We start from the raw sequence: 15,319 nt of genomic DNA, 5'->3' as shown, positions 1-15,319 counted from the left end.
ATCCCATTGGCAAACTGGGTACATTGGAGTGTCACCTACACCTTCCAAACCAACCTCATTGCTTGTAGGGGACACTTAAATCCTGAGGCAGTGCCAGGACAGTAACCGTGTCAAGGCAATTTTTTCCTCTCCATTTTAGAGGAGGGTCCTCCCGTCACCTTGCCCTCTAATGGATTAGCATCAAGTACCACAGGAAGAGGCCATTTGGCCCATAGCCGACCCATTCCAACACTGTCGCCCTGCCCTGAAGCAGAGTTTGTTAGCAGACGGAGGAGCGGGGTTGATTCATTCCTGCCAATTAATTTACTTGTTCTGTTCTTTCCTCGTCTTCCTTTCAGAATGTCTGGGATGGCTGGTCTTTTCCGACTCTCTGTCTGGATCAGGGTGAGTGCCAGCGACGGTATGGAAGAATGATCACATTTTGTTGTCTGTTCCTTACGGGGGGGATATTGTGATTGCGAGAGTGGAATGTTCTTGCAGACCGATACCTGTCTGTCATAGCTCGGGCTGCACGTAGCTACCTGCCAGTGTCCACCAATCTTAAATTTGCACCAGAAATGAGCCGACGTTTTGACTCTTGGGCAAAATGTAAAGGACAAGTGTACTGTAGACGAAATGTTGGAGGAACTCAGACGGTGCAGAGGGACAAACACCGTTAGCATTTTGAGCCCAATGTTACTCTTCTTCAAAAGAGGTTGAATCCACCACCTTCACAGGGAAGTATTCAGTTCTGAAAGAGAGTCAAACTGGACTCAAAGTGTTAACTCTGTCTCTCTCTCTCCCCACGGATGATGCCATACCTGCTGAGTTCCACCAGCGTTCTCTGGTTTTGTTTCAGGTTTCCAGCATTTGCTTTAATGTGAGCATAGTTTAAAAAAATAAGTAGTGCACTGATTTACCACTGGTTACCCTGGGGCTGACTAAAATTCGGTGCAAATGCTCCTTTGATGTTCTGATGCGCAGGTTTAAATATTTCCTTCAGAATTCCTTCCCCTGTTTTATTCTGATGGTTTTGTCAAATGAGTTTGTGTTTGATCTCACTGGGTCTGAGGCGATGTGTGAATAGTGGCTTCTCTGAGGCGCAGAGTCCTCGGGAACCTTAATAAGGTCAGCAAGTTGTATTTTGTAATGTCTTTCTTTTAATTGAATCCGCAAGGGAGGTCCCTGAATGATACCGGAGCCTAGGAGTCGTAAACAAACGTAGGATGAGGGTGCACATATTGTCCTCGCCGATAGGATCCAGGAGAGATTCAGTCGTAGAGTCAGACAGCAGGGAAACAGACCCTTCGGTCAAACCAGTCCATGCTGACCATAATCCCACCTGCCTGCTCCTGGCCCATATCCCTCCAAACATTTCCTCTACATGTAATTATCTCAATGTCTTTTAAATGCTGTAACTGTACCCACATCCAACACTTCCTTTCGAAGGCCATTCCTCACACGAACCACTCACTGTGAAAAGAACTTGCCCCTCGTATCTTTTTTTTGTAAATGTCTATCCTCTCACCTTAAAAAATATACCCCATGGCCTTGGAGTCCCCACCCTGGAGTAAAGACACCTGCCATTCACCTTCTCTATACCCCTCATGATTGTATAAATCTCTGAGGTCCCTCCTCAACTCCCAGTGGAAAAAAGTCAAAGCCTTTCCTTATAGCTCAATCCCTTCACTCCTGGCAACATCCTTGTAGATCTCTTCTGAACCTTCTCTCGCTAACTAATATCTTTCCTGTAACAGGGTGACCAGAACTGGAGACAATATTCCAGAAGAGGTCTTTGTGTACGGTCTGACCTTCTGTCAGATCGAGGTTGGTCTGCACATTGGCCACGTTTACTTGCCCTCTTTTCCCCCATCATGCACTGCAGAAATTCACCAAGGCTCCTTAGCCAGCACCTTCTGGATGTATGACGACTGCCATCTAGAAGGACAAGGGTGGCAGGTATATGGGAACACTGACCCCTGTAGGTCCCCCTCAGACCACTCCCCATCCTGACCTGGAAATATATCGGTCGTCCCTTCAGTGTCACTGGGTCAGAATCCTGGAACTCCCTCCCTTGTGAAATTGTGGGTCAACCTACAACACATTGAGACATACACTATAGGAGAGGCCCTTCAGTCCATTGAGTCTGTGCTGACCTATCTACTCTTTACCCACTTTCCAGCACTTGGCCCATAGTGTTGAATGTTCTATTTCATCTGTGCAGGTTTTAAAAATTAAGTTTCCCTTCTCTACCCCTCTATTTCATCTGTGCAGGTTTTAAAAATTAAGTTTCCCTTCTCTACCCCCCCCCCCAGATAGTGCGTTCTAGACTCCCACTGCCCTCTGAGTGAAAATCCTTTTCCTTAAATTCCCAATAAACCGCCTGCCTTTCATCTTAAAGTGATTCCGCCCGTTATTCGACTAACAGGGACAAGCTGCCCACTGTTCAGCCTGTCCATGTCCCACGTAATCTTACACAGTTCCCCAGTCACGCTTCTCTGCTTGAAAGAAAACAACTTGAGCTTACCCAGCGCCTCTGCGTGGCTGAGATGCTTCATTCCCTGGTGAATCTCCTCTGCCCCCTCATCCATGGACTGCAGCGGTTCAAGAAAGGGCAGCTCTCCCCCACCTTCTCCGGGGCAACTAGGGACGGGCAATAAATACTGACACAGCCAGCGGTGCCCATGTCCCACCACGATGTAAAGCAGCAAGGTCTCAGTTCAATTGTCACAGCAATGTTTTGCTGGAGCGAGTGAGAGGAATTTCCACCATCTTGTAGGTTATGTCTCAGGCATAAAGATCTCACTGTGAAATGGCCCAACTCTGATTTTTAACTGCAGGCCTTCTGTTTTCTACCTGGATTCAACCTGCAGCAGAAATATGTTATCCGTGTCTTCCACATCCAATCCGTGCGATTATCATGGAATCCCCACAGTGTGGGAGCAGGCCATTCAGCCAATCGGGTCCACACCAGCCCTCTGAAGAGTATCCCACCCAGACCCACCTTCCTATCCCTGTAATTCTGCATTTCCCATGGCTAATCGACCTGGCCTGTGCATCCTTGGACACTATGGGGCAATTTCCCATGGCCAATCCACCATAACCTGCACATGTTTGGACTGTGGGAGGAAAGCGGAGCGCATGGAGGAAACCCACGCAGACACGGGGAGAATGTGCAAACTCCACACAGACGGTCGCCCGAGGCTGGAATCGAACCTGGGTCCCTGGCGCTGTGAGGCAGCAGTGCTAACCGCTGAGCCACCGTGCCAATCTATTGGGATCACCTGTGAAACCTTCTGAAACATCTGTTGACGTACTGTCCTCTCACTTTAACCCTCCAACTCTCTCATTCTGTTAACTGTGTTGCCCTGTCTCCAGGCAAGTCTTCACTGTGTGCTTCACAAACCTGAACAAGCATATCCTTCCAAACCTTGCTGGAGGATTGTATGGAACCCTGGCTGATGTCTTTTTCTTCCCGTCCTTGCATCCTGCTGTCTGTTTGCAGTGACACTATCTGCGCTTTCTATTCTAAAACAGGAAAGATCTCGCTGAATGTTATTTAAATGGAGAAAGCCTGCAGAAAGCTGCAGCGCAGAGGTATTTGGGAGTCATAGCGACGCACAGCACGGAAGCAGACCCTTCGGTCCACCTTGTCCATGCCGACCAGATATCCTAAATTAATCAAGTCCCATTTGCCAGTATTTGGCCCATATCCCTCTAAACTCTTCCTATTCCTGTACCCATCCAGATGCCTTTTAAATGTTGTAACTGTACCAGCCTCCACCACTTCCTCTGGCAGTCAAGATTAGAGTGGTGCTGAGAAAGCACAGCACGTCAGGCAGCATCCGAGGAGCAGGAGAATGGGCGTATCGGCCGATAGTTGAAAGAAGGGCTCAGTTGATCAATCTGGGATGTGCAGGGAAGATGGGCTCAACCATCTCCATTGGTACCCTAATGATTCTGAGATTAATAAGCTTTTCTGTGCTAGTGGTGGGTAATGGGGCTACACCGAGCAACAGAGACCCAACTGTGATCTAATTGAATAGCAGCACAGACTAGATGGACTGAATGGCCTTTCTCCATTTTTCTCATGACTCCTGCATCCAAGCAGATGAAGAAACGGGTCAGCCTGGAAAGAGTCTCTCTCATTGGGATTCTGATATCTTATGTTAAAATCCTTTTCGTTCAAATCTTTATTATCCCTTGCTTGAGCACCAGAAATCTCTCAATAGGCTGGAGCTGTTTTGCTTGGAGCGCGGAGGCTCAGGACCTCACAGAGGATTATAAAATCATGAGGGGCATGGATAGGACAAATAGACAAAGTCTTTTCCCTGGGGTGGGGGAGTCCAGAACTAGAGGGCATAGGTTTAGGGTGAGGGGGGAAGGTATAAAGGGGACCTAAGGGGCAACTTTTTCACACAGAAGATGGTGTGTGTGTGGAATGAGCTGCCAGAGGAAGTGGTGGAGGCTGGTACATTTGTAACATTTAAAAGTTAAAAATCCCACAACATCAGGTTATAGTCCAACAGGTTTATGTGGAAGCACTAGCTTTCGGAGCGTCGCTCCTTCATCCTGTAGCTAGTGTTATCTTGTATTATAAATTCAATATGCTGTGATCTAGCCCCACTGGTTACCTCACAAACGTGCAGTGCTCCGAAAGCTAGTGCTTCCAAATAAACCTGTTGGACTATAACCAGATATTGTGTGGTTTTTAACTTTGTCCACCCTAGTCCAACACTGGCTACTGCACATCATGTCTGACATTGAAAAGGCATCTGGATGGGTACATGAATAGAAAGGGTTTAGAGGGATATGGGCCAAATGCTGGCAAATGGGACTAGATTAATTTGGGATATCTGGTCGGCATGGAAGAGTTGGACCGAAGGGTCTGTTTCTGTGCTGTACATCTCTATGACTCTGAATGAATTATTAAGAATAAAACAGAATCTGACAATCTCGAAAAGTTGATGAATTCACCCCACTGGGCCTGATGCTGAGGCCCATTGGTTTTGTAACTGATGGAGGGAGAATGGACTCTGTCTTTGTTGTAAGGTAGCCCTCTGCTTAAAAACCTCCCGCAATGTGGCGTGAATGTTTGTGTCTTAGCGTCACGGTCGATCTTTGCGGAAAATGGTGACGTTAGAAATTTGGTTAGTACAATGATGTCCAGTTTATCTTTCATATCCAAAGATTGGATTCTGCACTCCCCGGTACAGACCTGTGCGATGGAACTAAACTGCAGAGAGAGACAGAGAAACTGGCCCATCTCTTAGAGCTCTTTCATCTCTTCAACACATCTTTGATTTAATGCTTCATATCAAGAGAATGCATTATGAAAATCAATGCAGTTTGGATGCCTCTAGAGCATTGCCTGAAGGGATGATATTGAGTAAGCACACCCTGGTTAAATTCCACAGTTGGGATTCTCAATTGGCTTTCTTAAGATCTGTCAATAACGTGGATTCTAAATTTTTTAAGAGCGTGAGTGTGCCTTTGAAATGCACAAGTCGAAACAGCAAATCTTTTTTGAATTTAATTTGTGGGTGGAATAATTGACAGGCAGCTTTTTCTTTGATGCAATGGGTCCTTCTTTCAGTTCCCCCTCCCCCTGTCTGGTTTCTTCAAACTTCTGAATTTTTGTCTCTTTCAACGGAAACACAAAATGGGAGCAGGAGGAGGCCGTTCAGCCCTTCGATCATGGCTGATCATCCAACTCGCACCCCAGTTCCTGCTCCACACCCTTTGATCCCTTTAACTTTAAGAACTGTATCTAAGTCCTTCTTGAAAGCATTCAAGGTTTTGGCCTCAACTGCTTTCTGTGACAGAGAATTCCACAGGCTTGCTGCTCTCTGGGTGAAGACATTCTGAAATGGCCTGCCCCTGTATCCATAGTCTGTGAGCCCCTCCGCCCCCCGGATCTGGACTCCCTTGTCATCAGGAGCATCCTTGTTGCATTTATCCTGTCTAGTCCTGTTAGAGTTTGAGCTTTCTGTGAGATTAGTGTCAATGTAGCTGCTAAAACCGATTCACAGTAAAGAGATTGCAATTGGAGCTTTTGTGATTCAGCAGAAACACCACTCCCTTTGAACCCGGAGACCTGGGTTCAAGTCCTCCCGCTGCTCCAATACCGCGAGGGATGGAGGCGGCACGGTGGCTCAGTGGTTAGCACGGCTGCCTCATAGCGCCAGGGACCCGGGTTCAATTCCAGGCTCTGGTGACTGTCTGTGTGGAGTTTCTCCCCGTGTCTGTGTGGGTTTCCTCCGGGTGCTCCGATTTCCTTCCACGATCCAAAGATGTGCAGTCAGGTGAATTGGTCATGCTAAATTAACCATAGTGTTCAGGGATGTGTAGACTAGGTACATTAGTCATGGAGGAGAAAGTGAGGACTGCAGATGCTGGAGATCAGAGCTGAAAATGGTATGCTGGAAAAGCGCAGCAGGTCAGGCAGCATCCAAGGAGCAGGAGAATCGACGTTTCGGGCATTAGTCCTTCTTCAGGAAGGGCTTATGCCCGAAACGTCGATTCTCCTGTTCCTTGGGTGCTGCCTGACCTGCTGCGCTTTTCCAGCAACACATTTTCAGCTACATTAGTCATGGGTAAATGTAGGGGAATGGGGCTGGGTGGGTTACTCTTTGGAGCGTCGGTATGGGACCAAATGGCCTGTTTGCACACTGTAGGGATTCTATGATTTACAAAACGGTAACTTTAGCACAGGGTTTATAATGTGCTGCTCAAATGTCTGATTTGGGAGTTTGAAAACTGCTGTGATCCCAGAGCGGCAGAGCAAGGGAGGTTCCCGGTGGAATCATCGGCGTTTTGGTTTGATTTGATTTATTATTGTCACATGTACCCAGGTACAATGACAAGTTATTTTTTGTTGTTTTGCACGTGGTACAGGCCGGTCATGCCATACACGGTGCGTAAAGCTAATAGATCAGAGTCGAGAGTGTGGTGCTGGAAAAGCACTGCAGTCAGGCAGCATCCGAGGAGCAGGAGGAGTCGACGTTTCAGGCAAAAGCCCTTCATCCCAATGTTCCTGATGAAGGGCTCATGCCTGAAATGTCAATTGTCCTGCTCCTCGGATGCTGCCTGACTTGGCTGTGCTTTCCCAGCATCACACTCTTGACTCTGATCTCCAGCATCTGCAGTCCTCACTTTCTCCTAATTGAACAGAGCGGGGAACACAGTGTTACAGCTGCAGAGAATGTGCACAGAGAGCGAGATCAACATTAAATTTGAAATTTTGAGAGGTCCAGTCAAAAGTTTAGTAACAGCGGGTAAGGAGCTGTTGGTACGTGTGTTTGAGCGTTTGTATTTTTCTGCCTGATGCAAGAGGTTGAAAGAGATTATATCCGGGGTCGGAGGGGTCTTTGATGATGTTGGCTGTCTTTCTGAGGTAGCGAGTATTGTAGATGGAGTTGGTTTGTGTGATGGACTGGGCTGTGTTCACAACTCTCTGTAGTTACTTACAGTCCTGGGCAGAGCAATTGCTGTACCAAGCTGTGATACACCCAGATAGGATGCTTTCTGTGCTGCATCTGTACAAGTTGGTGAGGGTCCTTGCGGACATGCTGAATTTCTTTAGCGTCCTGAGGAAGGAGGGGCGTTGTCCCTTCTTGACCATCGCTTCAACGGGGGCAGTCTGGGACAGATTGGTGATCTGTCACTTGCCACTCTCGACCACAATCTAAGTTTTACCTGCAGTCAGAAATTTCCACGGGCATTTATTTTTTAGGACAGCGATCGGATTGAGTCGTGTCTCGATCTCAGTTAGACCTTGGCAACTGTTAGAAGAAGAGAAGGAAGATTTCAAAAGGGGCCTTGAGGCTGTCGGAATGGGAGGCACCAGCAGGGGGCCACAGTGTGCACTTTTGCAAACACCAGCAGAGAGAGAGAGAGACCGATCTGTCCATCTAGCCTGCACCTTTTGATCTGTGGAGTCTGTATCTCGGAATTGGTCACTGGCTGAAAGTGCGACAATAAACAGTGTTCTAGACAACTTGTTCAGAGACGTTACATTACCCCTTTGAAGCAGGTGTGACTTGAACCTGTGCCTCCCAGTTCAGAGAGAGGGACACTACCCATGTGCCACAAGAAAAGCTGAACACAACTGAGCAACGAGCTGTAATTTCCTGACACTAAGTTTAACAGCAGTTAATCAGACCGTGGACTCGCTGCCATTGGGTCGACTTGTTGTTTGGCTGGGTTTAGGGTCAACATGGACTGGTTGGACCGAAGGGTCTATTTCTGAGTTGTGTGACTCTGTGGTGTTTTTGGTGCCCCATGTGGCCAGTTGCTGGCAGACTGGGAAATCCAGGACACCAGTGCCCACTGCTGTGGCCAGGGATTTTGGTTTTTGTTCTTGCCACCAGCTGGGTGAAGTGAGTGTCGGGAATGGGTCAGTGCCAGGCGGGCACCGAGGGGATTGTTGTGGCACGCCTCGGACGTGCCCCGTCCGGTGCAGGAGGGAACTCGGGAATGGCTCGAGGAAGATGACGGTGCAGAGGAGCCGGTGTTGGTCTGGGGTGGACAAGGTCAGAGGTCACACGACACCAGAGTATAGTCTGACAGGTTTATTTGAAATGACAAGCTTTCGGAACGCTGCTCCTTCATCGGGGAAGCTCCTGTCGAGCGCTTGTGATTTCAAATCAACCTGTTGGACTATAATCTGGTGTCAAAACGTGTGGTGCTGGAAAAGCACAGCAGGTCAGGCAGCATCTGAGGAGCAGGAGAATTGACGTTTCAGGCAAAAGCCCTTCATCAGTACATTCCTGATGAAGGGCTTATGCCCGAAACGTCGACTCTCCTGACCTGCTCTGCTTTTCCAGCCCCACACTTTTTGACTGTGCCTCTCCAGCATCTGCAGTCCTCACTTCGTCCCATAACCTGGTGTCGTGTGACTTCTGACAAGGAAGATTAGACCAAGCACGGGAGACATTGTTGGAGTTGCCAGTTCCCAAGCGAGATGCTGAGCTAAGGCCTATGTGCCCGTTCTGGAAGCTGCTTGGTGTCGTCTCGTTTTGGGGCAGCATTGTTCCCTGTCTGAATTTGCAAAAACTGGAATAGGTTTTTGTACCTTCTTTTCGCCTCAGGCTACTTTTGAGTGTGGCTGATGGCCCTACCAACCCAACTATCAGAGGATGTCCACTGTGAGTGGGAGCCTTTATTCCTTTTGGAGACAATGTCTTCGAGGGTACGGGAGTGGTTTCAAGACTAGGTGGGAAAAGAAAGATTTAAAAACAACATAAGGGGCAACTTATTTTCTACACAGTGATTTGTGTGTTGGAATAGACTTCCAGAGAAAGTGGTGGATGCGGTTACAGTTTAAAAGACATTTGGATAAGAGCATGAATTGGGAATTTTTGGAGCGATACAGGCCAGGAGCATGAATTGGGGATGTTTGGAGGGATACGGACCAGGAGCAGGTGTGGCTACTTTAGTTTGGGATTATGGTCAGCATGGACTAGTTGGGTCGAAGGGTCTGTTTCCATGCTGTCTCACTTTGATTTTTTTGTGTGTGTACGTGAGACCGAAATAAGAGGCCTTTTAATTGCAAGGTAGTCATGAGTAAATCCAGCAGGGAGTTCCAGAGAAATTCCTTTTGTGCCGGAGAATGTGGAAATCGTTCCCATGAGAAGCAGTTCAGAAACATGACACGGTTTTCCGTTTTTAGAGGAGTAAGCAGACATTGGCGGGGTGGGGGGGCGCGGTAAGGAATAGAAGGATATGTTGATGGGTTGTGAGGCAGCTTGTGCATAAACATTCTGGTGTTCAACGGGATGTGCCAAGAACTGTGTAATTTTCAAAAATGTATTTGTTTTGCGGGATGGGGGTGTTGCTGGCTGGGCCCAGCATTTATTGCCTGTCCCTAGTTGCCCCTTGAGAAGGTGGGGGTGAGCTGCCTTATTGAACCGCTGCAGTCCACCTGCTCTGGGTTGACCCACAATGTCCTTATGGAGGAAATTCCAGGATTTTGACCCAGCGATAGTGAAGGAATTCCCAAGTCAGGATGGTGATTGGCTTGGAGGGGAACTTGAAGGTGGGGGTGCTCCCATGTATCTGCTGCCCTGGTCCTTCTAGATGGAAGTCATTGTGCGTTTGGAAGTAGCTGTCGGAGGATCTTTGGTGAATTTCTGCCGTGCATCTTGTAGGTGATACGCACTGCTGCTGGTGTTGGTGGGAGTGGATGCAATGCCAGATTATACCAGAAGGTGTACCGATCGCTTTGAAACTAACAAGATTGTAAAGAGGATGTTGGCAATCTGAACAGATTTCTGTCAGTGCCCATTTAAAGTTGACTGGCTCAGTGTTAAAAACCCGAAAGAAATGGAAATGAGAAAGAAAAGCAGAAGTTGCCGGAAAAGCTCAGCAGGTCTGGCAGCGTCTATAGAGAGAAGCCAAGAGTTAACATTTCGGATGGTGTGACCAGAACTGGTTCTATGTTTCAGCTTTATGAACAAAACTCTGACACTATATTTGTTTAGTGTCAAGAGTGTCAGTTCCACGTTGTTTGCCTCAGACGTGCCGCCCTGTGCCCCGCTTTCAAAACCTTTGCCCCATTTCCTCCTCTCTGTCCGGAAGCTTCCCGACCGTCCTCTGGTTGCTGCTGCCCTTGCTCCCTCTGTTCCCAATCCTGTCCTCCATCTGTCCCCCTTTTTAAAACCTCCCAGTGCCCCTGTCTCTCCTGTTCTGAGGCTTTGGGCACCACCTGCTGGTGGAAGGTGGTCAGTGCTGGTGGTTATGCCTGCACTGACCAACCTGTGCCACTAGATGGAATGTGGCCAACCTGGTGTAATTTTAACATTTAACTGTGTTGGCATTAGAATGATACGTTGTATTTCTTTTATATTAATCGCAAATTTAATTTTAAACAATCCTAAATAGATAAGCATTTCAAAATGCGCACTGTTTTATCACAGAATGATGGAGAATCATAGGATCCCTGCAGTGTGGAAGCAGGCCATTCAATCCATTGAGTCCACACTACTCCTCCAAAGACCATCCCACCTAGACCCACCTGTGTAACCCGTGCATTTCCCATGGCTATCTTGATATTTAAAGTTGCTTTTAGATAATAAATATCCTAAAAAGCTTATCTGTACAGTGTTTCCACTATATTTAGTGTCACTAGAGCTCTATAGCTCAGAGAAAAGCCCTTCAGCCATTTTAGTCTGTGCCAGTCAAAAACACCCACCTAACTCTCCGAATCCCATCTTCCCGCATTTGACCCACAGCCTTGTATACTTTGGCATTGCAAGTGCACATCCAAACACGTCCTCAATGTTAAGAAGGCTTCTGTCTTTACCATCCTCACAGGCAGTAAGTTCCAGATGCGCTCTAGCTGAGACAAATTTCCTCACATTCCCTTTAACCCCTTGCCCCTTTCCTCAAAACTAAAAAAAAACCTGGTTTCACTGAACCAGTCAGCACTGGTTTTAAAGTACAGCTCTGTTGTATTTGAAAAGGTTCAGATGATGGAACTCTGTCGAAGGGCACTGGTGTAAGTTAAACGCTTGTGTTAGAGAGTGGAAAGTTAGTGACAGTTTCTGATTAAATGTTAGGCTACAATATTATGCTCGCTCTTGTTTACAGTTGTTTGTACAGAGTAATAAGCATCTTCTGTGTAAATTTTCAATCAGTTTCTCGACCTGTCGTATCTCTCTCTTGATCTTTCAGCAAATACACGGTTACTTGACTGAAACACTGGGCATACCAGCGTGGGGTTCATATGTTATCTTTGCGGTTGCTACGCTAATGGCAGGCCTCATTCTCGGCCTGGTAAGTCAGTGCATACCTACAAATGTCGAATTGAAATGGGGTGTTTAATGCGTGAGTGGCTGAGACTCATCGAGTACGGTTGATTGGTGGCGCAGGTTATAAATTGAAATTTTTTTTGAAGTATGAAAGGTAGTGGGTTGGGTGAAATAAATCAGGCCGGGGGGAAGGGGAGAGGTCAAATGAAAGCTGCTTTTTGAATCATCGCTGTGCCTTTCCTGTGTGTCTGTTCTCAGTGTGACAAAGCCCCCCATTTCCCCATCACCTCTATTTTGTAACTGTCTGAGCAGACCAGGTGCTGCCTTATCACATTCTCTCTCTCTCTCCCTCTCTCTGTACCTCTATCACTCTATATCCCTCTCTCTGTACCTCTATCACTCTGTATCCCTCTCTCTGTACCTCTATCACTCTATATCCCTCTCTCTGTACCTCTATCACTCTGTATCCCTCATCACTCTGAATCCCTCTCTCCCTCCCTCTGTACCTGTATCACTCGGTATCCCACTGTATCTGTAACTATCTCTCTATCATTAACTGTCTCTGTCTCTCTATTGTCTCACCCTCTTTCTTGTGCGCCCCACCCCCATGCTCTCTCTCTCCCCCATCCTCTCCTCACGCTCTGTCACTCTGATAGTCTGCTTCACGTGCCGGAAGCGGGAGACTTGCATTGTTGAGGGGGAATCAGAAATGAGCTCATCTGGTCTTTGCCACAGTTTGGTTTGTGGGATCTTGCTGTGCGGCCAATTGGCTCATGGCTCTTCGGGAAAACTCAGTCCGCTCTCATGCCCTCTGGTGGTGATCCTGAATAGTGAAGCGGGCATGGTGCTGCCACAGCGCCTCCCTGTGGCTCGATCGTGATCCTTGAGGTTATTTTCGGCAGAGCTCAGTGTTACTGTCCTGGTGTATGGACGTGCCTGAGGGAACCAGCCAATAGGATCCAAAGAATCTCTACAGTGTGGAAAGAGGCCATTCAGTCCATCAGGTCGAAGAGCATCCCACCCTATCCCTGTATTTACCATGTGGACATCAATGGCTTGACCAGCATCTACTGGCCATCCCTAATTGCCCAGAGGGCAGGTAACTGTCAATCACATCACCATGGGTCTGGAGTCACATGTAGGCCAGACCAGGTAAGGATAGCAGTTTCCTTCCCTGAAGGACATTAGTGATCCAGATGGGTTTTCCCAACAATCAACAATGGGTTCATGGTCATCATTTAGCATCTTCATTCCAGATTTCTTGTTGATTGAATTTGACCCCAGGTCCCCAGAGACATTCCCTGGCTCTCTGGATGAACAGCCCAGTGATAATCCCACAAGGCCATTGTCTTCCCCTAGCGAATTTACTCAACAACTGAGCATCCTCAGTGTTCCCTCGAGAAAATTCCAGGGATCCCCAACCCTGTTTGATTGAAAGGGCTTTCCTCATCTCCGGTCTAACTGGCTTTTTCTGAGGCTGTGATTTGAAACTTGCAAAAGAACTGTAGTTATTCACACATAATATAACTCTGACCACTAGGGAATTCCTTCCCTGAAAACCTCTCTGTCTCTCTCTTTCTCTCTCTCTCTGTGTCTCTCTCACTCACTCGGTCTGTCTTTCTCTCTCTGTTGCACTGTGGCTCTCTCTCTCTCTTTCTCTCACTTACACTCTGTCCTTCTCTCTGTCTCTCTCTCTCTCTCACACACTCTCTCTCCCTCACGCTGTCTCGCGTTCTGTCTCCCTTGCGCACTGTCTCTCTCTCTTGTGCGCTTGCTCTGTCTCACTGTCTCACTCGGCCTGTCTGTCTCTGTTGCATTGTGTCTCTCTCTCTCTTGCATTCTGTCTCTCTTGTGCTCTGTGTGTGTCTCTCACTTACGCTCTGTCTTTCTCTCTCTCTCTCGTGCTCTCTTGCGTTCTCTCTCTTGCACGATGTCTCTCTCTTGAGTTCTCTCTCTCGTGCACTCTCTTGCACACTGTCTGTCTTGTGTGCTCTCACTCTCTCATGTGCGCTCGCTCTGTCTAGCGTTCTGTCTCTCACTCTGTCTCTCTTGCTCTGTCTCTCATTCTTGTGCACGGGCACTCTCTTTTTGCTCGTGCTCTCTCTCTTTGTCATGTGATTTTTGTTGAATTACCCGGTTGAGTTTCTTTTTGAATGCCATTTTGTTTTCCTCGCTGCCACACTGCTGAATGCTGAGTCCCAGCCTGCACTCATGGTCTAAGCTCGACCCTGACACACTGAAGGGTTTTACGGGGGGAGGGCAGTCTGATTGTAGGGAGAGGGGAGGGGAGCAGGTGTGTTAGGGACACAGCGGTAATCTCAATAACAGGTGTTACATGGTGAAATTGGCAACACTGGGCTGAAAATCATTTTCATAGAGTCCGTACAGTACGGAAGCAGGCCATTCAGCCCATTGAATCCGCACCGACCCTCCGAAGAGCATCCTGTCCAGACCCACCACCTTGTCTAAGCAATGTAACCCTGCATTTCCCATGGCTAGCCCACCTCACCTGCACATCATTGGATACTAGGGGCAATTTAGCATGGCCAATCCACCCTAACCTACACATCTTTGAACTGTGGGAGGAGGAAACCCACGGGGAGAATGTGCAAACTCCACACAGACAGGCTGGGATCGAACCCGGGTCCCTGACGCTGTGAGGCAGCAGTGCTAACCACCGTACCATCCCAGTTTCCCCATCTCACTAAAGGTCTTTATAAATTGGTGAGATTGGCCATGTGATTATTTCCTTCAGGCGGTACTGTGCTAACAAACTACCGGAAGAATGGGATCTTTTGGACGGCTTAAACGTTTTGAATTCTGTTTGGGTTGTAAATGAAACACTTTAACTTGGTTCCCCCTCTTCGATGTGCAGTCTGTTTTTTGATGTCACATCTTGATATTTTTCAATCTGCTTTTTCAGGATATGCTTTGCATTTATTCTTGGTTAAAGATTTTTTTTGATGCGCTTTCTCAGAGTTAGTGCTGTAAAAAAGACTGTCCAAGTGGATACAATGCGCACTTCTTTAAATTTCCTGCTCACCATCAATCTGTTTTTGTATTATTCCAGTTTCTAGTCCTAATTGCCGACTGTATATGTCCACCCAAAAGGCAACAAAAATATGAGGTAACAGGTAAGAGATTTGCAAATTAACTTAGACCTCTCAACCTTCAAATCTAATGTTGATCTCGCTCTCTGTGTACCTTCTCTGTAGCCATATCACTGTATTCCTCTTTGTTCCATCAACCTGTGATCCTTGTATGGTATAATCTGACTGTACTGCACGCTGAACAAAACTTTTCACTGTACCTAGGTACATGTGATTATACTAAATCATTTACTGATCAGTTTTCTCTTCTACGGTGAATTTTAACCGTGCCAGATAGGTTCGTTGGTTTAGTGTAGGAGAAAGTGAGGACTGCAGATGCTGGAGATTAGAGTCGAGAGTGTGGTGCTGGAAAAGCAAAGCAGGTCAGGCAGCATCCGAGAAGCAGGAGAGTCGACGTTTCGGGCAAAAGCCCCTTCATCAGGAATGAGGCTGGGAGCTCCGGGGGTGGAGAGATAAATGTGAGGGGGGTGGGGCTGT

General features: G+C 47.5%; 1 protein-coding gene across 2 annotated transcripts in view; it reads left to right on the top strand.

The window, feature by feature from the left end:
- Window positions 1-15,319, top strand: part of tmx4 (thioredoxin-related transmembrane protein 4) — a 56,126-nt gene that overhangs the window by 31,476 nt on the left and 9,331 nt on the right. For both annotated transcript variants that reach the window (XM_043696582.1, XM_043696583.1), the window contains exons 5-7: window positions 339-384; window positions 11,656-11,757; window positions 14,803-14,866. In XM_043696582.1, coding sequence (XP_043552517.1) covers window positions 339-384; window positions 11,656-11,757; window positions 14,803-14,866 — 212 coding nt within the window. The remainder of the gene's footprint in view (window positions 1-338; window positions 385-11,655; window positions 11,758-14,802; window positions 14,867-15,319) is intronic.

Source organism: Chiloscyllium plagiosum, chromosome 9 (assembly GCF_004010195.1).
Source record: "Chiloscyllium plagiosum isolate BGI_BamShark_2017 chromosome 9, ASM401019v2, whole genome shotgun sequence".
NCBI classification, from domain to species: Eukaryota; Metazoa; Chordata; class Chondrichthyes; order Orectolobiformes; family Hemiscylliidae; genus Chiloscyllium; species Chiloscyllium plagiosum.
Note: the sequence above shows the minus strand (reverse complement) of the source record. Positions and strands in the feature narration are given on the sequence as shown.